The sequence below is a fragment of the Sciurus carolinensis genome, chromosome 16 (genome assembly GCF_902686445.1).
Source record: "Sciurus carolinensis chromosome 16, mSciCar1.2, whole genome shotgun sequence".
In the NCBI taxonomy this organism is placed as follows: Eukaryota; Metazoa; Chordata; class Mammalia; order Rodentia; family Sciuridae; genus Sciurus; species Sciurus carolinensis.
In genome coordinates, this window is record NC_062228.1 from 52,754,988 (window position 1) to 52,776,135 (window position 21,148).

General features: G+C 55.6%; 1 protein-coding gene across 3 annotated transcripts; it reads left to right on the plus strand.

The window, feature by feature from the left end:
• Positions 1-365: 365 nt before the first annotated feature.
• On the plus strand, positions 366-11,288 carry Bcl3 (BCL3 transcription coactivator). Of its 3 annotated transcripts, none has more exons than XM_047529634.1 (9): positions 366-887; positions 3,331-3,484; positions 8,251-8,359; positions 8,705-8,909; positions 9,020-9,108; positions 9,299-9,376; positions 9,985-10,152; positions 10,494-10,611; positions 10,708-11,288. In XM_047529634.1, the coding sequence occupies exons 1-9, from the start codon at positions 776-778 to the stop codon at positions 10,893-10,895; spliced, it is 1,221 nt and encodes a 406-aa protein (XP_047385590.1). In that variant the 5' UTR covers positions 366-775; the 3' UTR covers positions 10,896-11,288. The 3 variants fall into 3 exon arrangements, with proteins under 3 accessions (XP_047385590.1, XP_047385589.1, XP_047385587.1); XM_047529633.1 differs by lacking the exon at positions 366-887 and adding an exon at positions 1,017-1,535 and having other exon boundaries at positions 10,819-11,288; XM_047529631.1 differs by lacking the exon at positions 366-887 and adding an exon at positions 1,022-1,535.
• Positions 11,289-21,148: the final 9,860 nt, after the last annotated feature.

The window sequence follows — 21,148 nt, forward strand, 5'->3', positions numbered from 1 at the left end:
TGGGAGAGGGGAGGAGCGAAGCCAGGGACAGAGTTGCAGACACAAGAAGACCCGGGCAGAGGACCCGGGAGACCCCGCATGCCCTCTGCGCAGGTCTGGGGTGCAGTCCCCAATTCCCCGCCCCCTGGGTCCCTAAAGCCTCCCCTCTCCTGTGACTCAGTGACCGGGACTCAACCCCAGCGGCGGCCCCGCCCCCAGGGAAATCCGGGAAAGCCCCGAGCGTCCAGGCTCCGCCCCGGGGCGGGGACGCGGGAGGGGCGGGGACGCGAGGCCGCGGCCGCTCTGAGTCAGGCGCCCGACCCGCCGGGCCTGTTCCCCACCCACCAGCCCCTCCCGGGCAGCCGGGGAGTGGGGACAGGGGATTCGACTGCTGCCCCTCCCGGGGCCTGGCCCTGGTCGCTCTAACTGGCCCGCTGGCTCGCCTGGGCCCCTCGCTATCTCTCTGTCTCTCTTCTCTGCGCCTCGGTCTCCAAGTCTCTTTCTGTGCTTCTGGGATTCCCTGAGCACCGCCTGATGCCCCGCGGGTCCTGGCTGCGTGCAGGGACCCCACGGGGAGAGGCAGATTCAGTGTTTCTGTGCCCACCCCACGGTCAACCCCAGACCCGCCTCGGGTGAGGCCCAGGAGGAGGCCCGGATGGCAGGGGAGGCAGGTGCCTGCGCTCCTGTCCAGGGCCAGTCCCTCCCAGCCTTGGGGACGTCTCTTCCCTCCCACAAATAAGGAAACGGCTCAGAGAGGGGAAGCACCCGGTCAAGGTCACCCAGCGAGGAATTGGGAATGGGGATTCGAACCCGAGTCCTAGTGACCCCAGGGCCTGCAGGAATTGCGTCCCGGGAGAGAGACAGAGAGGTGGCGGGAGACGCGGAGACAGGAGAGAAAGGCAGAGCCGGTGAGAACAGAGACCAGAGAGCGGATGGCGCTGGGCCACCTGCACTCAGACCCGGACCGGGGACAGAGGCGACGGCCGGAACCGCGGGAGCGGCGGCGCAGGGGTGGGTGGGGACCGGCTGGCCCCGCCCCCGCCGATCCCAGCGCCCGGCGCCGCGGGCCGAGGGGCGGGCAGCGGGCGGCGGGAGCGGCGCGGGTCCAGGAAACCCCTGGGGCGGACGGGTGGCCCCGGGGGGGCCGGGGGCGGGGAGGCGGGCGCCCGGCACCGCCCCGGACGACAAAAGTCCCTTCAGTTCAGCCGGCGGCAGGGGAAGTCCCGGCGCCCGGCGAAACCACCCTCCCGTGCCGCCGAGCCCAGCCAGCCGCGCTCCCGCCGCGCGCTCCGGCGGCCCCATGCCCCGATGCCCCGCGGGGGCCATGGACGAGGGGCCCGTGGACCTTCGCACCCGGCCCAAGGCCGCCGTGCCCGCCGGCGCCGCGCTGCCGCTCCGCAAGCGCCCCCTGCGCGCGCCCTCCCCGGAGCCCGCCGCCCCGCGCGCCGCCGCCGGCCCAGCGGTGCCCGCGGACCCCCTGCGCGGCGGCTGCAGCACGCCGGCCGTCCCCGGGCCCCCCCACGGCCTGCCCAGGCCGGAGGCGCTTTACTACCCGGGTGAGTGACTCCCCCGCGGGTCAGGGCCAGGTCGGGGCCGCCCAGACCTAGGATCATAGATCCAGGAGACACAGTCCGGGACCCAAGTACGTGGGGTTCCGGGAGCGCAGATAGGAGGTCATCAGGAGAGCAGCGCCTCAGGACCAGGATAGGAAGGTTCCCAGGGAGCCGGAGGTCAGGGGCCCTGGGAACAGAGCCCAGGGGCCAAGTGGCACGGATAATGGGCAGCCAGGGGACAGTGCCTAGAGGTATAGATATGGGGTGTCAGGGAATCATGGGTCAGAACCTGCTTCCGAGACACAGAATTAGAAACGCTTAAGAGCCGGATATATGCTGGGCACAGGGGTGCAGCCTGCCATCCCAGCTCTTCACAGGCCCCAGCAGAAGGATGGCAAGTCCCAGGCCAACCTGGGCAATTTAGGGAGACCCTGTCTAAGGTTGCAGAGGGCTGAGGATGGAGCTCGGTGGTAGAGGCCCTGGGTTGGATCCCTGGTACTGCAGGCGAAACAAAACAAAACACATCCAGGCCCCTGAGCATGCCACTCAGGCCGAGGCCCTGGGGTCGGGATATGTGAAGTCAAAGGACTCATGGAACAGAGACCCGGGTTCTAACAAGACTGACTGTAGGGATCCCAGGTCGTTAAAATCTCAATGACCAAGGTAGCAGAGGGCCTGGGAATTGGGAGACTGGAGTTGGGGACCAAGCACACCGGTGTCAGGGATCACAAGGATCCAAGTGAAAAAAAAAAAACAAAAAACAAAAAACTGAAGCTTCAGAGCCCCAGATACCACAGGTTCCCAGGAACCAAGGGCAGAGATACAGGGTTCCGGGCACCTGGTTCTATGCAGCCACAGGTGATCAGGGCCCTACTGGAGGTCATAAGGCCAGGTGGCAGGAGTTTGGGGATGGCAGGGATTTTGATTCTAGGGGTGGTGGTAGTACTAGGGAATTCTGGGACTTGGGATTTAGGACTGAGATGAGGGATTCAAGGATCTCTGGATGGAGGATTTAGGACCCTAAGACTTGGTTCTGAAGAGGGAGGAACCTGGAAACTTTGAATTCGGGAAGGAGACCCCAAGCATCAACAGATGGCAGAGAAAACCGTACACCATTCTCCTCACCTCATGTCTCCACGAAGGGGCATCTCCTACCACAGCCACCTTACCATCCCCAGGGAACCCCCAAAGCTGCTGAGAACCTATCTCTAGTGTCCCCCGGATCTTTACCCAGTTTCTGAACCTTCCACCCAGTCAGTATGGCAGGACTTCAGCAGTCCTTCGGGAGACCTGTCTCTGCCTCCCAGCTTTTCCCATTCCCAGGGTGAGAACCCAGGCCTCAGTTTTCCCCATCTGCGTGATGGGTAGATCTGGATTTGCCTGCCACCATGGTCCCTTCCAACAGTTCCGGTGCCACCCCCTCAGGCCCTCCTTTCTTCCCGATTCCAAACCTTCTACCCAGCTCTTCATCCATTGTTTACCTCCCTCAGCCACAAAGTCACTCAGTAAACAGACCCTGTGGTCCCCTGCTGGGCTTCCTTAGCCCTTGAGGGATTCGGGTAGGAGATGGAGGTCAGAAACATGGAAGATAAGTGACCAGGAGGGTGATCAGGACTGGGGAGGGGCAGGCTGCAGGAGGGGTGTGGACCAGAGGTTTGTCTTGGGGCTTCCAGACCCAGTTAGAGGTGCAGAAGGAAACTGGGAGAGGATGAGGACACGGTGATGGCCCAGGACAGGCAGCGGGCTGAGGGTCTGTGGGCTCAGCCTCACCCAGACTTTCTTTGTCCCCCTTGTCTAGGACCTTTACTGCCTTTATACTCCACCCCACCTATGAGCCCCTCTTTTCCTCTGCTGAACCTGCCTACACCCCTGTACCCCATGATGTGCTCCATAGAACACCCGCTGTCGGCCGACATTGCCATGGCCACGCGTGCAGATGAGGACGGCGACACGTGAGTGACAGTCCCTTGTTGATGGGAGGAGAGTGGGAAAGCCGGCCTTCCTCAGACGGGGGGCACTCGGCTCTGTGGACCTGAGTCAGAGCCTGCTGGCTGTGGGACCCTGAGCGAGCCCCTCCCCCTCTGAGCTTTAACTGCCTTCTCTGAAAAATGGGCACAGGAAGAGCACCTACCTCCTGCTTTGGGAGCAGTGGTCTCTATTATTCCCCCCAGAGCTGGGGATTGAAGCGAGGGCCTCATGCATGCTAAGCACGCACTCTACCACTGATCTGCACCTCTGGCCCCCAAAACTTTATCACAATCCAAAAATGAGAAATACATGTAGTTGATTGGTTTCCTATATCAGTGATACTTGTAAAGCTCCTAGCACAGGGCCTGGTATAGTATGAGCTCAATATTCTTGTCATAGGGAGGCACAGTGGCACATGCCATAGTCCCAGCTACAGGGGAGGCTGAGGCAGGAGGAGCACTGCAATTTAACAAGACCCTGTTCCCACATAGAATCAAAAGGGCAGGGGATGGAACTCAGTGGCAGCACGCTTGCCTGGCATGCCGGAGGCCCTTGTTAGATGCCCAGTACTGCAAACAAAGGCTATTAGTACTTTATCTCAAACCCAGGGTGTGCTCACATACAGGGACATAACTTTGAAATAAAAATTGCACAAAATGAAACGCTATTCACCCTTCCTGCACAGGATCCACTTTGATCTTTTCTGTTCTACTCTGCTTCATTGTCTCCTGCTCATAACCCACTAGGTTAACTCGACAGTCCCCTAAGCTGATTTCACTGTCCCTTGCCTTGTCACCTGCTGAGGAATCCTGCATGGGAGGTTTTAGCCCTGTGCCTAATGCATGATAAGTCAGGATTATCACTCTTCAGTGACTCGAGCTTCAGCCTCACGGAGTGCTTTCCCGTCCCACAGTGCCTCAGTCTCCCCTCCCGGAAAACAGGAGTTATAAGTGTGGAAGTTTCTTTGTGAAGAAGATATGAGATGATTTATCTAAAGTACTTTTGTGGAAATTGGTTTGGGGACCAGAAACCATAGGTAGAGATGAACAGGCCCATTTCTGCAGAGAAGGGTCCACTGGGTGACATATTCCCGAGCCTCAGTTTCCCTGTTTGGGAGTCAGGCTTCGTCATTGCACTTATCACAGTTAGGATTCAGTGCAAGGCCATGCACACGTCTAGCATGCAGAACAGGCTGGGCGGAGAGTCAGCGTTCCATGTTTAGGGGTGGGTAGGCTTGAACAGGCTCCCGGGGTGCTGGTAGGCCATCCGAGTAGGGCCAAGCGGGCAAGTGCCAGAGACATAGAAAGGGCTCTATCAAATCCAGCTCCCTCCAACCCTGGGAATCTGTGGGGGTCACTGTGAAGCAGGTTTCCTTTGTATCTGTCCCCAGGGGTGAGCTGTTCGTGGCTTGGAAGCGGAGTGCAGGCTAGAGGCCACAGGGCCCCGCAGCCTCCAGCCCCAGCCCTGCACGCTCCCCTCCCCCTCGCCTCTCCCCCAGCGCAAACACTTCTGCCTCAGCTGCCTGCCGGGGGAAATCCCTTCCCGCAGAACTTGACCGCAGCCCAGCTGCTCTGCCTCCCCCACGTCAGCACCCTTCACTCACTCGCAGCCTACCCCCCTGGCGCTCCCTCCAACCTTAACCCCTTCCGCTGGGGCTGGGACTTTACCGGAACGGGCAGCTGGAGCGGCCCCAGCCTGCGCCACCCGCCCCACCTCTGGCAGGCGGGGGAGGGCGGTGGGGGGAAAGGGGCCAGGGATGCTAAGACTGAGTCCCCAAAGAAGCAAAGGTTGGAGGCTGGACTTTTGGCTCCATACGAGGGACCAAGAGCATCTGGATCCCCCATGAGGAGCTAGAAGTCCAGGGCCGGGCAGGGTGGGACATGCTCTGCGTCTCCGAGGTCCCAAGTTGGGATCTTGTATTCCTTGATCTCCGAGGGGGTAAGGAACCAGAGGAGGGGCAGCTTGGGGATCGGGAGCTCAGAGACCTGAGGGGCAGGACCAGCTATCTTAATTTACTGGCTTCGAAAATTAAGAATTTCATGACAGTGACAGCAGAATGTTCCACTCAGTGCCAGACCCTGGTCAGCTGCACAGCCGCACAGGCGCCAGTGAAACTGATCGCGCCTAGGGGCCTGGAAGCCCCAGAGGAGCAAAGCTTAGGAGTTGTATTCCTAGGTCCTCAAGGGGGCATGGAAGGGAGGGGCAACTTGGGGACCTAGCGCCCAGAGGGAGTCCTTATTCTTAAAGGAGAGTTATGGCAGCACTGTATTCCTGGCTCCCAAGAGCTCCTGGGGGTGGGTGCCAGGATATGGGGGACAGGCAGCCAACTGTAATCTGAGCCCGGTAGGGCGGAGTTCCGGAGGGGTCCCCAGGCTGGAGGATTCGGGGATCTACCCCCAAGAGGAGCTCAGTCCCCTTGGCTTGGACTCTCCCCTCCCCCGCCCCATTCGAGGATGGAAGTTGGAGTGGCAGGGTAGATCCCCGGAGGGACAGGCTTCCCTCCCCCGGGAGCAGGAAGCGGAGCCCCGCCCAGCAGACCTGTTACTGGAAGTCCGAGGGCTGGGCCGCCCCTCCCGTCCCCACTTCCTCCAGCCCCGCCCCACCCCCTGCGGCCCGCGCGTTTATGGGAACTCAGGCCTGGACGGTTTCTGTGAAATCATCGCTCCCTCTGCCCTCACTTAACCCCGCCGGCCCAGAGAGGGACCCGAGCCGGGCGTCCTGGGAGATGGAGAGAACCAGGGTTTCTGGGGACCCCTGGCCCAGGCCCATCCCTTTCCCCAACATTTTCTGTTTGAATTTTTCTGTCATGGATTGTAGTCCAGGTTTGGGAACTCACCTGCACAATGTGGTCCTGGCAAGGGCAGTACTTTGCAGGGGGAAAATGGAGCTCACACGGCCACGTGACTTTGCCCTCGCCCACCGGTAGGGAGCGCTGCAGTCCAAATTGCACCTTGGGGCTGGCCGAGTCCCCAAAGGCCTGCTAGGCCCCAGCGTTTCTGCACTTCCATCAGAATCGCCTGGGAAACTAGTTTGGACTGGGGATTCTGGGCACACAATGCGCACTTGGGGAGTCGCTGCCAGAGCAAGGCCCCGATTAGTAAGAAGCAGGGGGTAGGAGGGAAGATGTCGCTCTAGTAAGTGAACTTTAAATAAAGGTCATGAGGCTGTGTGCATGCAGTCAACCTTGTACCCTCCACAAGGTCCCCCACCCCGCCCAAACCAACCCTTGCAAACACACAAGTCCACATGCTCAGTCATCTCAAATGTCTGGTCCAGGTTGGGGTCCTGGAAGCCAGCAGGAGGTTCACTGGGGATTGCTTGCCCAGATCACCCTGGTGCACCAGGCAACAGTCTGGGTAGAGCGAGAGGTCGGGCTGCTGTGTCCTCTCAACAGGGCCTCAGCTGTTGCTGAAGCTCAAGTGGCCTTCAGAGTTGGGCCTGGAGGCTGGGCCTGCTCAGCCAGCAGCGGCCCATCACTGGATGCCTCTGCATAGCAGCTGCCCCCGTTCCCATGGGGCATGACCTTAGGCAAGCAGCTCTCTTGAGGGCAGTTCCCAGGTCATCTGAAGCTAAAGCTTCCCAGATACTGGGGCAGTGAGTCCTTCCATCTGGAAGAGGATTCTGGACTTGCAAGCCCAGCTCCAGAACCTCACCCCATCGCACGTGCCTTCTCCCCCCTTAGTCAAAGCTTGTGCTCCACAGTCCACCCCTGAGTCTCTTGTGGAAGTTGAACTTGATGTAGAGCCTGCAGAGGGCTTTATACCATCAAGTTCTCCCCCTCTGTTTCACGACTGAGAAAGCTGTGACCGGAGAGGGACAGGAATGTGATCTTCAGGTTCAAGGATGGCCAGGGTGATCATTGACGTAGATTCACGTAGTCGTCGAGTGTTCTCAGAGCTGCTCGGGTTAGGTGCTTCCTAAGCCCTGGGCAATGGAGGAAGCATGCAGATGCCCTGCCCTGGGGGAGGGGGGGGTGACATTCTAGGGGGTAATTCAGACAGGAAACAGTACTGTAAACTACAGTGTCCTGGGCCGAGAGCTGGGGGGAAATAAGGTGAGGGAGGGCGAGCGAATAGCTGCTGAACCTTTTAGCAGAGGCCCAAAGAAGGGAAGTGACCCTGCAGAGATCTGGAGAAGTCTGCTTCAGAGAGAAGAGCCAGGGCAGAGGTCCAGAGGCAAGCATCGTGATGTGTCTGAGGAACATGGTGTGGAGACCACTGTGCACAGAGCAAAACGAGGCCTGCAAGAAATACAGCCAGAAAACTCGAATGAGCCAGGCGCTGTGCCACCAGCCAGTCTCCCAGCAACTCCGGAGGCTGAGGCAGGAGAATCTTCAGTTCGAGGCCAGCCTCAGCAACTTAATGAGACCCTAAACTCAGCAAGACTCTGTCTCAGAACAGAATTTTAAAAGGACTGGGGATGTGGCTCTGTGGTAGAGCACTTGCCTAACCTGTGTGAGACCCTGAGTCCCACCCCCCAGTACTGCAAAAAGAAAGGAAAAAGGAGGAAAAAGGACCCCTTTTGCTGGGACTCATAGCAGAGCAGGGCGGAAGCAGGAAGGCTAGCAGGAGGGGACTAAGGGTCCAGGAGGGAACCACTGGTGGTGGAACCAGGTGGAGGGATGGGGTGGAGTGCTGGGATGCGGGGACACTCCCAGAGCATCCAACACAAACTGGAGTTGGCACTTGCAGCAGCAGGGGCGTCAGGTGACAACCCCTAATGTCTGACTGCCTCCTGTGCCTCTCCTCAGGCCTCTGCATATTGCTGTGGTGCAGGCGAATCTGCCAGCAGTGCATCAACTGGTCAACCTTTTCCAGCATGGGGGCCGGGAACTAGATATCTACAACAACCTGCGGCAGGTGAGGCAGGGGCTGAGGGTGGAGGGGGTACTCCAGACTCCTGGCTCCTAGGGGTGCCTAGGGCCATAGGGGTTTGTTCGGAGGAGGGAGGGCGCCTAGGGACCTGGATTCCTAGGTGAGGGAGCAGTGGCCTCCAGCTCAGAACTGGAGTCCTGGGGAAAGGGGAGGTCGGAGGCCCTGAGCTCTGGAGCCTAGAGGCCCTACCTCTTGAATCTGAGGGAACAGATTCATCAGGTTTCCATTCTGGGTCAGACAGCAGCTGGGCATCAGGACTTAGAAAATCTGAGGGAGCCAGGACTGGAATGCAGAGTAGGGTGCGGGTCCCTCACAGTCTCTGTTCCCCAGACACCCCTCCACCTGGCTGTGATCACCACGTTACCATCTGTGGTCCGGCTCCTGGTGACAGCTGGTGCCAGCCCCATGGCGCTGGACCGCCATGGCCAGACTGCAGCCCACCTGGCATGTGAACACCGCAGCCCCACCTGCCTGCGGGCCCTGCTGGACAGCGCAGCCCCGGGCACCGTGGACCTGGAGGCCCGCAATTACGACGGTGAGTCCCTATAGCGGGCAGGGTAGGGCTGTCCATCCATCCAGACCTGGAGCCCATCTGAGACTTCAAAACTCCATGCCCAGGTTTGACTAAGCCTCCCCTTCCCTCAGGGCTCACCGCCCTGCACGTGGCCGTGAACACCCACTGCCACGAGGCCGTGCTGCTCTTGCTGGAGCGCGGCGCGGACATCGACGCGGTGGTGAGCGAGCCAGGCGCAGGGGGCGGGGCCTTGGAGGGGCGGGGCACAAGGGGTGGAGCTGCAGCGGGAGGGAGCCCGGTGGGTGGAGTTTGAAGTATCTAGCGGGGTAGAGGGGCTGGACCCAGCTGGTGGGCTGCGGCCGCGGGCTCCTGGGCAGAACTTGAAGGCTGATCTTTCCTCCCCCTCGCAGGACATTAAGAGCGGCCGCTCGCCGCTCATCCACGCCGTGGAAAACAACAGCCTTAGCATGGTACAGCTGCTGCTGCAGGTGGGCAGAGCCCCGGGCTTGGCCTCTCCCCTCGCCCGCCACCCGCTGTCCTGAACCCAACCTGGCTGTCGCCCTCGCTCCGGCGCAAACTCAATTCTGACTCTGGCTCTAGCTCCATGTCCAGCTCTGGCCCTTCCTTCTAAGCCTCCTTTTAACCCTCTGACTTATTCCCTGCCTGCCAACTTGACCCGGGTCATCTCCCATTCCTCCCCCACCCCCCACCCCGGATGGCCTAGGCCCCGGCTGCGATGGCCTTGTTGACACTGCCTTCCAGCTTTGGCCCTGTCCTCGCGCTGTCCTTCCACGGCGACTCCATGCACGATCCGGCCCAGGCCGGAGACCCTTCCCTTCTCTGGCTCTGTCCCTGCACCGGCCAAGCTGCGGTGTCTAGAGCTGGTGGATGCAGCGCCGCCGGCCCAGACCCGCTGTGGACGGCCTTTGGTTCTAGTTTGCACCCTTCTACGACCCAGCCGTGATCTGGCCCCACGCCAGGTTCTGGCTACGGTCTCGGGCCCCCAGCCCCGATCCGACCCGCCCCTCACCCCGGCCTCGCCCTTCCCGGGACCCTCCCTGAGGGTGCTGACCTGACCCTCTATCCCGCCCCCCAGCACGGCGCCAACGTGAACGCGCAGATGTACTCGGGCAGCTCCGCGCTGCACTCGGCGTCGGGCCGCGGGCTCCTGCCACTGGTGCGCACTCTGGTCCGCAGCGGCGCCGACAGCGGCCTCAAGAACTGCCACAACGACACGCCGCTCATGGTGGCACGCAGCCGCCGAGTGAGTATGTGCGCAGGCGTGGGGAGCGCGCCTGGACCTGCAGCGCCGGTGCCCGCGGGGGCTGCGCGGGCCTGGGGAGGGGCGTGACGTGCGCGCCACACACGCGTGTCCGCGGGCTCTTGGCCCGTGAGGGTGCGGGGCGCAGGCGAGCCTCCGGGTATGCGCCGTCGCTTCTCCCGATGAGAAACAGGCGCGAGGAGTGGGAGCGCCAGCCCGCCTTCTGCAGGGGACAGAGGCGCTCACCCGGGACAGTGCTCGCTGGCAGACCCAGGAGCAAGCGGGAGCAGGAGGACGGGCAGTGAGGGCAGCGGTGGCCTTGTGGTGACCCCCTCTCCCCACAGGTCATCGACATCCTGAGGGGGAAGGCCACCCGGGCTTCCTCCACATCACAACCTGAGCCCTCCCCCGACCGAAGTGCCACCACCTCTCCCGAGAGTAGCAGCCGCCTCAGCTCCAATGGTGAGAGCCCTGTCCCCACCGCAGCCTGGGGCCAGGGGTGCCAGCCCCCTTCCCCGCCGGCTCCCCGCCCTCACCCTCCTCTCTGCCCCTCCACAGGCCTCCTGTCCGCGTCGCCATCCTCCTCGCCCGCCCACTCTCCCCCCAAGGACGCCCCTGGATTCTCCCTGGCTCCCCCCAATTTCTTCCTTCCTCCCCTCTCTCCCCCAGCCTTCCCGCCCTTTTCTGGGGTCCTCCGAGGCCCCGGCCGGCCAGTGCCTCCCTCCCCAGCCCCAGGAGGCAGCTGAGAGGGATGGGGGGGCAGATCTCGGACTCTTGAGGAGGGGCCTCCCTGCCCTGGGGGGTCGACCCTTCTGGAAACTGTGAAGATCTCACTCTGCCCCCCCCCCATCTTCGGGACCAGGATTTGCACCAAGGCACATGGACCCACCCTTGAGTCCCCTCTTCTGTGTATAGATATTGCCCCGTGGGACACCCCAGGACTCTGACCCCATTATTCTCAGGCACTGGCCCCCTGTCACGAATTCCACCCAAAGATCCATTTCCTTGCCCCGCCCAGAGGCTGGTGGAACCAGGGATCGCAGCTCCCGCCCAGGGGGAGGGGCCTTAGGTGGCACTGAGGTCGTTGTAAATTATTAGGCGTTTGGTTTCTTTCGTAATAAACTATTTTTGTATCATAATCCCTGCTGGGCCAGGCGTCTGTCAGGAGGAGATCTGGGTAAGGGTGTGTGCGCGCATGCGGATGCCGTGGGTGACGTTCAGACTGACGTTTGTGTGACACACCGACCTTGGTGTGCTTGACCATGAATCATGTCACTGTGCTTTTGTCTGCACCTCTTCCCAGGGGACGCTCTCGGGCTCCTCAGTGTGCCTGGCTGTGTGTTTCTGAAGGACCCTAAGTTTGGCCGAGGGCACCTACAGATGCCTGCGGTCCGGGCTGCGTGGTGTGTGCCAGTGTTCCCCGCACTGAGACGCCGGGCCTCCTGTGCCTGTGCCGCAGACCGCCTCGGGTGGTGACTGGCTCGTGCCCCTGTCCCCAGACGATGTCCGCTCTGACCCCAGGTGGCCTCTTCCTGATCATCAGGGTTTCTACTTGTTTCCTGTGGCCGCTGTAACACATCACCACAAATCCGATAGCTTAAAATGACAGGAATGTGTTTTCAGGGATCAGAAGCCCAAGCTCCGCTTCACAGGCTGGAGCTAAGTTGGGAGCAGGAGCTTCCCCGGTGGTGAGGAGTGTGGGAATGTGTCACCTGGCCTTCCCCCAAGCTCTGCCGAGGCCGTGGCCTTGTCTCAGGCCTTTCCTTGAACCACTTCCACCTCGTGTTCCATTGTCACATCTCCTCCTGCTCTGCCTCCCTCTCAGAAGGACCCTTAAGATGACCCTGGGTGCTCCAGGGGAATCCAGTCTCCCTATCTAACACCCCTAGGCTTCACCATCCGCAGAGTCCCTTTTGAATGAATCTGGGACTTATTCCCAGATTCCAAGGCTGAGTTCGTTGTTTTTGGTTTGGTCTTTCCTCCCCTCAGTTCTGGGAATCGAAGCCAGGACTCTGCCAGTGCTACGCATTCTACCCCGGTCACGTGCCCAGCCCGTTTATTTTTTATTTATTCATTTGGTACTAGAGATTGACCCCAGGGACACTCAACCACTGAGCCACATCCCCAGCGCTTTTTAATATTTTATTTAGAGACAGGGTCTCACTGAGTTGCATAGGGCCTTGCTGAATTGCTGAGGCTGGCTTTGAACTCTCGATCCTCCTGCCTCAGCCTCCCGAGCCACTGGGATCACAGTGCCAGTGCTTCTCTGACCCTGCCTCTGGCCTATGTTGTCCAGGTAGCTGCCTAACTTGGAGGGTACATTAGATTCCTGTGGCTACTGTGACAAGTAGCCACAAACTGGGTGACTTAACAGATATTTAACAGGGATGGTGGTGCATGCCTGTCGTTCCAGCGGCTCAGAAGGCTGAGGCCAGAGGATCACGAGTTCAAAGCCAGCCTCAGCAACTGATTGAGGTGCTAAGCAACTCAGCCAGACCCTGTCTGTAAAGAAAATACAAAAAAGGGCTGGGTGTGTGACTCAGTGGTTCAGCACCCCTGGTACAAAAAAACAAAACAAAACAATATTGAGTTATTTATTCTTTCACATTTTTGGAGGCCAGAACTCTGGGTGTCAGTGGGGCTGTGCTCCCTCCCAAGCTCTCGGGAGGAGCTGTCCTTGTCTCGTCTTGCTTCTGGCAGCTCCTGGCAATCTTGCTTGTGGCTCCAGCAGTCTGTGGCCTGTCTTCACATGACTTTCTCCTCTGTGTCCATCTCTTCTAAGGACACTTGCTACTGGATTTAGGACCCACCCTGATAATCCAGATGACCTCATCTCCAGATCCTCAGCTTAATTACTGCAAAGATGCTTTTTCCAAATAAGGTCATTTTCACAGGTTCCAAGGATTGGAATGTGGGCCACCATTCAGGCCACTACAAAGGTGACTGCTGGGTGGTGCACACAACCCTGGGTGAGAACACCCCACAAGAGAGCCGCCGTGCTCTGGGCTCCCTCCCGCAGAGGCTGCCACACCGCCGGGCACGGTGCAGACCCCCGAGCAGGGAAGGCAGAGTGACTGAGCCCAGACCCACTGCCCCCTGCATTGTGGTATTTGTGATTCTTTGTAGCAAGTTCTGGTCCCGTGTCACATGTGTGACCAATTTGGGGGTGTGACCAGATGTGAAAACATCAGCAGCCATTTATGGACCATGATGGTCCCATAGTCCAGATGGGAAAAACTGAGGCTCAGAGAGCAAGTGACCTCTTAACTCGGACCTACCACCTCAAAAGCTCATGCTGCCCATCTCTGGGTCTCTGCCTTGCAAGTGAGCCGTGTGTGGCTCTGCCCAGTTTCTAAGTGCGCGTGCAAGAGTGTGCAGCTGCACCTGTTGTGTCCTCCTGGAAAGCACGTGGAATAAGAGGTGCATATGTGGTTAGGAGCTCAGGCCCTGGAGGCAGAGCTGAGTTCAAGTCCTGTCCTTCCACTTCCTGTTCTGTAGCCGTGGTCAAGTGACTTCATGGCCCTGAACTCCAGTTTCCTCATCTGCAAAAAAAGGAAGAGTGCCAGGCGTCGGAACCCACGCCTGTAATCCAGCAGCTCGGGAGGTTGAGGCAGGAGGACCGTGAGTTCAAAGCCAGCCTCAGCAACATAGCAGGACTCTGTGTCAAAATAAAAGGGCTGAGGATGTGGCTCAGTGGTTAAGCGCCCCTGGGTTCAATCCCCAGTGCCCCCCCTCCCAAAAAAAGAAGGAACAGTGACCACATCCACCTTGGAGGGTTGGTCCGAAGATAAAACATGAGGGCATTGTGAATTATACACAGTGCTTATTACAGGCCACAGTGCTGAGGAAGAGCTTAAAAATGGGAATTGCTGTCATGGTCATGTGTGAATTTGGCTTTGAGGGCCGACAGGGGGACAAAATAAAACCATGGAGTTGGTGGGATCCACTCTTGATCCTGATGGAAAAATGAGATGAGATCCTAAATGTTTTAATTCCACTGTAGTAACAAAAAAGCTTAAAATGTAGGAGATTAAATAAGATGGAAGTCCACTTTTCTCTCCTGTAAAGGTTCCAGTTAACACCCTGAGCTAGGATATGAGCTCGAGGTTGTCAGAGACCCAGGGTCCTACTATATTATTCTGTTGCGTTTATATCACAACTTCCACCATGTGGCCCAAAGCAGCTGCTCCAGCTCCCATAATCACATCCACATTCCCACCACCTAGGAAGCGAATACAGTGGAAGAAAAAACAAAAGTCAAGTTTCGTATCCCTGTGCTCTAACGTTACAACCCAGAAGTCATTTAATACCCGTCCTATCCTCTTGGCCAGAAGTTAGCCACAAAGTCACCCCCTGTCACAAGGGAGCCTGGAAAATGTAGTTTTATCTGGGCAGCAGGTACCCAGGTCAAATTCAGAATTTCTGTTTCAAAAGAAAGAGAAAAGAATGGTCATGAAGGACCCCAAGTGTGGTGGCGGTCCTCTGCCACCAAATAACTCCTAGGCAAAGTGACTGCACCAGGCTGAGCCTCAGTTTCCTCATCTGTAGGACGGGAATGACCTGCACCCTCCGGGGTGAGAGCGTGAGGGCCGGCGCTTAGCAGGGCCCCGTGGGCGCAGGCTGTGGGTGAGGGGCCTCTCTGTGAGGAACTGTCCCCAGGTTCAAGGGCTGGATGGAGGCTGACCCTGGTAAGTCACTTCTCTAAAACAAAGGATCTGGCTTCTCAACTCGTGGAAATCCCCGCTGGGCCTCCCAGGCCCTGGGACTGGGCGCCTATCCTTCCCCCCTCCCCTTCCCCGGCAGAGAGGCAAACTCCAAGGACCGGGAGAGGAGCCTCTAAGGGGTCTCCAGACCCCCTCAACACCAGGCGCAGACCTCACCCCACCCAGCAGGACTCGCGGGTGACCGGCCTGCACTCTGGGGTCCATGGCGAGACCAGGTGGCACACCTTCAGTGCGTTTCTCAGGGGCAAAGCTGCATCTTAGCTCCCTCCCCACCCTGGCTAAACCCAGGGAGTCAAAGGTCACCTCTCCCGGCCCAGCATGAAACCTGCCAAGTCCTAACTGCGGGCGACATGCCAAGAAACCGTTTTAAGCCAGCGAGAACTAGACAGGACGCATCTGCTCTTCAGGTGGGCTTGCAGATGGCCTCGCAAATCAACCTCCATTTACAGACAAGGAAACTGAGGCTGGACAGGGAAGAGGCCAGCCTGGTGAGGCCAAAGGTTCAGGATTCCATGGTTCACCACTGCCCACCCATCAGCTCCTCACCGGTGACTGGCACTACGAGCCTCCTGGTCTGAGGGAGGCACCAGGATCCAGCACCGCTGCGCCACCGGGATCTAGTCACCAGGAAACACCAGATATACCCAAGTGATGGGGAACGTCCTGAAAAAGAACCATCTGCCCTCTTCAAAAATCTTCCCAAAATGTCAATTTTGTGCCGCGAGTACAGTGGCGCATGCCTGTTATCCCAGCTAATTGGGAGGCTGAGGCAGGAGGCTCACAAGTTCAAGGCCAGCCTCAGCAACTTAAGGAGAACCTGTGTCAAAATAAAATATTGTGGATGTCAAAAAATGTGAGGATTACTGGTATAAAATGTGGACTGTTACACAACAATGTAAATGAAACATTCCAATGCTATTTCAACCACTGTATGTACATTCTCTCTCCGTATTCTACCACTGAGCAACCTGTCTGTCTTTAATATCACCCATAGAAACAAAAAAAGAGTGAGTGTAATTTGGGGTATTCTTAATGTTCTACTTTTGCATGTTTATGCTAGTATTTTTTTTCTTTACCTGATTCAAAACAAATACTTAAACAAACTATTAAAACTCCATATTAACCCAAAATAAATAAAATAAAATATTGTAAAAAGATCTGGGGATGTAGTTGGTGATAGAGCAACCCTGGGTTCAATTCCCCGTACAGTCAAAAAATTAAAATTAAAAAAAGTCAATTTTGTGGAACAAAGAAAGCCTGAGAAACCATACCAGACAGAAACTAACGAGACAGGAGAGGGGATATGGACTGGTAGAAAATTTTTGCCTTAAGGGAATGTTTGAGGATTATTAGCAACTTGAATACAGCCTGCATTGTTAGATACTAGGATATATCACTGTGCAGTGTCTGCTGTTGACCTGTAACTAGATGCCCTTAGCCGGGCACGTGGTGGCGCACACTTGTAATCCCAGTGGCTCGGGAGGCTGAGGAAGGAGGCTGAGGAAGGAGGATCGCGAGTTCAAAGCCAGCCTCGGAATTTAGCCACGCCCTAAACAACTTAGTGAGACTCTGCCTCAAAATAAAAAAATAAAAACGGGCTGGAAATGTGGCTCAGTGGTTAAGCGCCCTTGAGTTCAATCCCCAGTACCAAAAGAAAGAAAGAAAGAAAAAAGTAGACCCTTATACTTGCAAATGCAACCGATAATGTGGAACTCGCTCTCAGTGGGGGTGGTGGCTGCAGGAGGACAGCAGCCATGGGAAAGTCACAAACTGAACAGTTTTGAATCTGGGTGAAAGGTATACAGGAGGACTCTGTCCTTGCAAATTCTCGGCAAGTTTAAAATGATTTCCCCCCAAAAGATGATTTCACATCAAAAATCATGGTTCCAAAGCCTCCGGGTCTTTTCGCTTTGTTCTGGGTTGTCCTTTTCTTTAGTTTTGCCGTGCTGGGATAAAGGCTAGGGTTTCTGAGGTTGTGTTTCCGAGAGCTGCTGTCCGTGCGTGCATCTGTGGGCAGTCTGGGGCGTGGGGAGGGTGAGTTTGCAGCTTCGGACTCTGCCTAGGGGGTGTGACCCACTGTCTCCGCGTGGGATTAAGGTTCGGGGGTGGGGCCAGGGTATTAAGGGGTGCGACCAGAGCCTCAGAGGCGTGGCCGAGGGCTGGGGGTGTGGCCAGAGAAACAGTTCCCAAGGGAGAAGGTAACCCTGGACTCCGCGCGCCCTCTTGTGGTCAGCTCCCAGGTCTGGCCTTCACTGTTGATTTAACCGAGAGAGAACGCACACATCACACAATTTACCTGAAGTGTACAATTCCACGGTTTCGGTATAATCCCAGAATTGAGCAATCATCACCAGCATGCATTTTAAAACATCTGAACCCCTAAAAGAAACCCTCCATTAGTGGTCACTCTCTATTATTCCCCAAACTCCCCACTCCTAGGCATCCTTTAATATAATTTTATTTTATTTTGTTTTATTTTATTTTATTATTTTATTTATTTTATTTTATTTTATTTTATTTTATTTTATTTTATTTTATTTTATTTTATTTTATTTTATTTTATTTTATTTATTTTATTTTATTTTATTTTATTGGTACTGGGGCTCAAACGCAGAGTCTTGCACACACTGGGCGAATACTCTCCCACTAGCTACATCCCAACCCTTCTTATTTTATTTCAAGATGGTCTAAGTTGCCCAGGCTGGCCTCAAACTTTTGATCCTCCAACCTCAGCCTCCCAAGTAGTTGAGATCACGTGATATATGTCACCATACCTGGATTACTGTATTTTTAAATCTACAGATTTTCTTATTCTGGCATTTCATATAAACAGAATCATGTCATATTAGTATTTTATGAGAGACTTCTCAGTATCATTTTCAAGGTCACTGATTAGCATGTATCAGAGTTGCTTTCTTTTGTTTTGGGTACTGGGGATTGAAACCAGGGGCACTTTGCCACTGAGCCACATCCCCAGTCCTTTTTATTTTTTGTTTTCAGACAGGGTCTCCTGTTGCTTAAGGTCTTGCTAAATGGCTAAGCCTGATCTTGAACTTGTAATCCTCCTGCCTTAGCCTCCTGAGCCACTGGGATTACAGGCATGCTCCACCGTACCTGGATTTATTTATTTATTTTTGGGGGAGTAGCAGGGATTGAACTCAGCGGTACTGGACCTCTGAGCCACATCCCCAGCCCTATTTTGTATTTTATTTAGAGACAGGGTCTCACTGAGTTGCTTAGTACCTTGCTTTTGCTGAGGCTGGCTTTGAACATGCAGTCCTCCTGCCTCAGCCTCCCAAGTCACTGAGATTACAGGCATGCACCCCCTTGCCTAATTTTATTTTAATTTTTAATTAATTATTGAAGTGCTAGGAAACCACTCTTGATTTACCCATTCATCAATTAATGGATACATAGCTTGTTTCCACAGTTCACATATGGTGGAGTGTCCCTATGGTTACTCCAAGTTTAACATTTCCGGGAATTTATTTTTTATTTTATTTATTTTATTTAATCCAAGTTAAACATTTTGGGAAACTTTTGTTTCCCAAAGCAGCTGCATCATTCCACATTCCCGCCAGCTGTGTGCGAGGCCTCGGGTTTCTCCACATCTGTCCAACATCTGTTGTCGTCTATCTTTTTGTGACAGCCAACTTGGTGTGGAGTGGGATTTTTGAGTTGCTGATGCTGGGTTCACTTGCTTCTTGTTTTTTTGGGCTGGGGTGGAAGCCAGGGCTTTGTACTTGGTAGACAAGAAGCCTACTGCTGGTTTCACCGTAGTTCTGATTTTCGTTTTTTCAACTTGATAATGTTGTTGAGCATCTTTTTTTTTTTGTTGTTGTTGTTTTTTGCAGTGCTGGGGAATCGAACCCAGGGCCTTGTGCTTGCAAGGCAAGCACTCTACCAACTGAGCTATCTCCCCAGCCCCGATGTTGAACATCTTTTCAGGTCGTCCGTTGCTTCTGTGGTCACTGTGTTCCCCCCGTAAACTGTTTTCCCAAATGCAATCCATATTTCTAAGATTAAAGCATTTGCAGGATCTTTGAAATCCCAGTATAAACTTCTCATATGCAATCACTTTCCTTCCCTGGATCCCAGATTTGATGCTCTGCGTGACCACATGTTTTGCTTCTCTTTTCTCATCCCTGTGTATCCCTAACTAATCTGGTTTTCCAGGTTTTCAAACAGTATAAATAACATTGTGACACAATAATCACTCCATGCATACTCCCCACACACACTCTTGTAGTGGGGATTGAACCCAGGGGTGTTCTACCACTGAACTACATCCCCAGTCCTTTTTATTTTTTATTTGAGATAAGGTCTCGCTAAGTTGCTGAGGCTGGCCTTGAACTTGCGATCCTCCTGCCCCAGCCTCCCAAGTCACTGGGATTACTGGAGTGCAGGCCCTGCCCCGGCCGCACCTGCTTTTTTAACTCATTGAATTAGTTTTCTAGGGTGGACGTAACAGTGCCGCAAACTGTTGCCTTAAGATAATAGATGTTTATCTGCTCAGTTCTGGAGACGGAAGCTGGAAATCAAGGTGTTAGCAGGGCCATGCTCTCTGATGGCTTTAGGGAAGGCCTCTTCCTTGCCTGTCCTTACTTCAGTTGGTTGCCAGCAATCCCTGACAGGGCCTGGCTTACAGGTACATCACTCCAACTTCTGTTCTGTCATCACCCTGTGTTCTCCAGGTGCACACACCTGTGACATTTGCCTGTAACCAGATCCAAATATCCTTGTGGGTTTTTTTTTTTAAAAAGCCGGGATTGAACCCAGGTGTGCTTAACTACTGAGCCACATCCCCAGTCCTATTTTGTATTTTATTTAGAGACAGGGTCTCACTGAGCTGCTTAGCACCTCGCTTTTGCTGAGACTTTGAACTCTCAATCCTCCTGCCTCAGCCTCCCGAGCCGCTAGGATGACCACCTGCAGCTATCCTCACTCTTACAAAGACATTAGTCACACTAGACGTGGGGCTCACCTTAATCCAACAGGCCCTCATCTTAGCCTGACTGCATCTGCAAAGACCCTATTTCCAAAAACAGTCATAGTCAGAGGATCCAGTGGACATGAACTTGGAGGTGGGGGAAACACTATCGACCCAGGGCCTATCATTATATTTTTATGACTCATGCTCTTGGTATGTGAGTCCAGTTCATTCATCTCACCTGCCACAGGAGCCCTGTGGGAGGTATACCACAGTACATTCACCCCTCCTCCTGGTGACCGACATTCACCTTCTTCCTATTCTCTCCATTTCCGACAAGACTACAATTAATATCCCCAAATGTGTCTCTTGGAGTTTTCAAACTGCCGAACCTGATCCATTAGTGGGCTGTGAGATCAATTTGGTGGGTTGAGAACACGATTTTTCTGTTAATGAAATGACAGTAAATAGTACAGAAGATATTTAAGTATGCACACAAGTCGGGTAAGGGCCATGCTGTGAAAGTTTTGCTGCAAGCATCCATACCTGTCTTAATGGTTTGATGCCAGCAAGTATTTACAAGCCACAGCTCTGAAGGAGGTAGGGACCATGAACCTGCCCTGTCCAATTGTCCCCGAGGTGCCGTGTACGCTGCCAGATTGTCCTCCAAAAGAATTGGTTGCCAACCTTTGACTGAAGCCAAAAGTTTGAACTTTTCCCAGGCCCGGGAAAAGTTTCTGTTTTCTGGAGGAAACTGAGTCTCAGAGAGATCAGGAAGGCCAGGCACCCGGAGGCAGGGCCATGCCAACCCAGCTGCAAAGAGGGGGGTCTCTGCTTAGGGTGACATGCAACATCAAAGATTGCTAAAGCTCAAGATTCTCGGGTTCTCTGAGCCTCGGGTGAAGCTGAGGAGGGGCGCCAGGCACTCGCGGGACGTTCATCTTTCATGAACCGAGGGGCGTGTTCAAATCATGTTTCTAGTTATTATTTATTATTCGCTATTATTATTCTCTAATTCAAAATTCCAGGTGCGTGCTTACGGTAGGTGCGACGGGAACCTGGCCTGGTCTCCCGGGGCGTGGCCCGGACGCCAAGTGGGCGGGGCACCGCCTGACCGCGGAGCGGCGAAGGGACGGCGAGGCCACAGCGCCCTCTGGTGGCTGCTCCTGGCGCTGTCCAGGCTGGGCCGACACCACAGGTTCTGCAGGTCGAGGTGACAGGCCCGCCACGCCCGCCCTGTGCATTCTAAACTCCACTCCCCGCCTCGCCCCTTGGGGACCCAGGGCTCGACTTCCTTTGGAAACCTGGGTCTCTAAACTTCAGCCCAATTTCCCGCAGAGTCCCC

Excerpts from the sequence above, each read along its gene's own strand:
- Bcl3 (XM_047529631.1), top strand. The coding sequence starts at position 1,280 with ATGCCCCGATGCCCCGCGGGGGCCATGGACGAGGGGCCCGTGGACCTT. Across the intron at positions 1,536-3,330 it reads GGAGGCGCTTTACTACCCGG|GACCTTTACTGCCTTTATAC; the intron begins GTGAGTGACTCC and ends CCCCTTGTCTAG. Across the intron at positions 8,910-9,019 it reads GGAGGCCCGCAATTACGACG|GGCTCACCGCCCTGCACGTG; the intron begins GTGAGTCCCTAT and ends CCCTTCCCTCAG.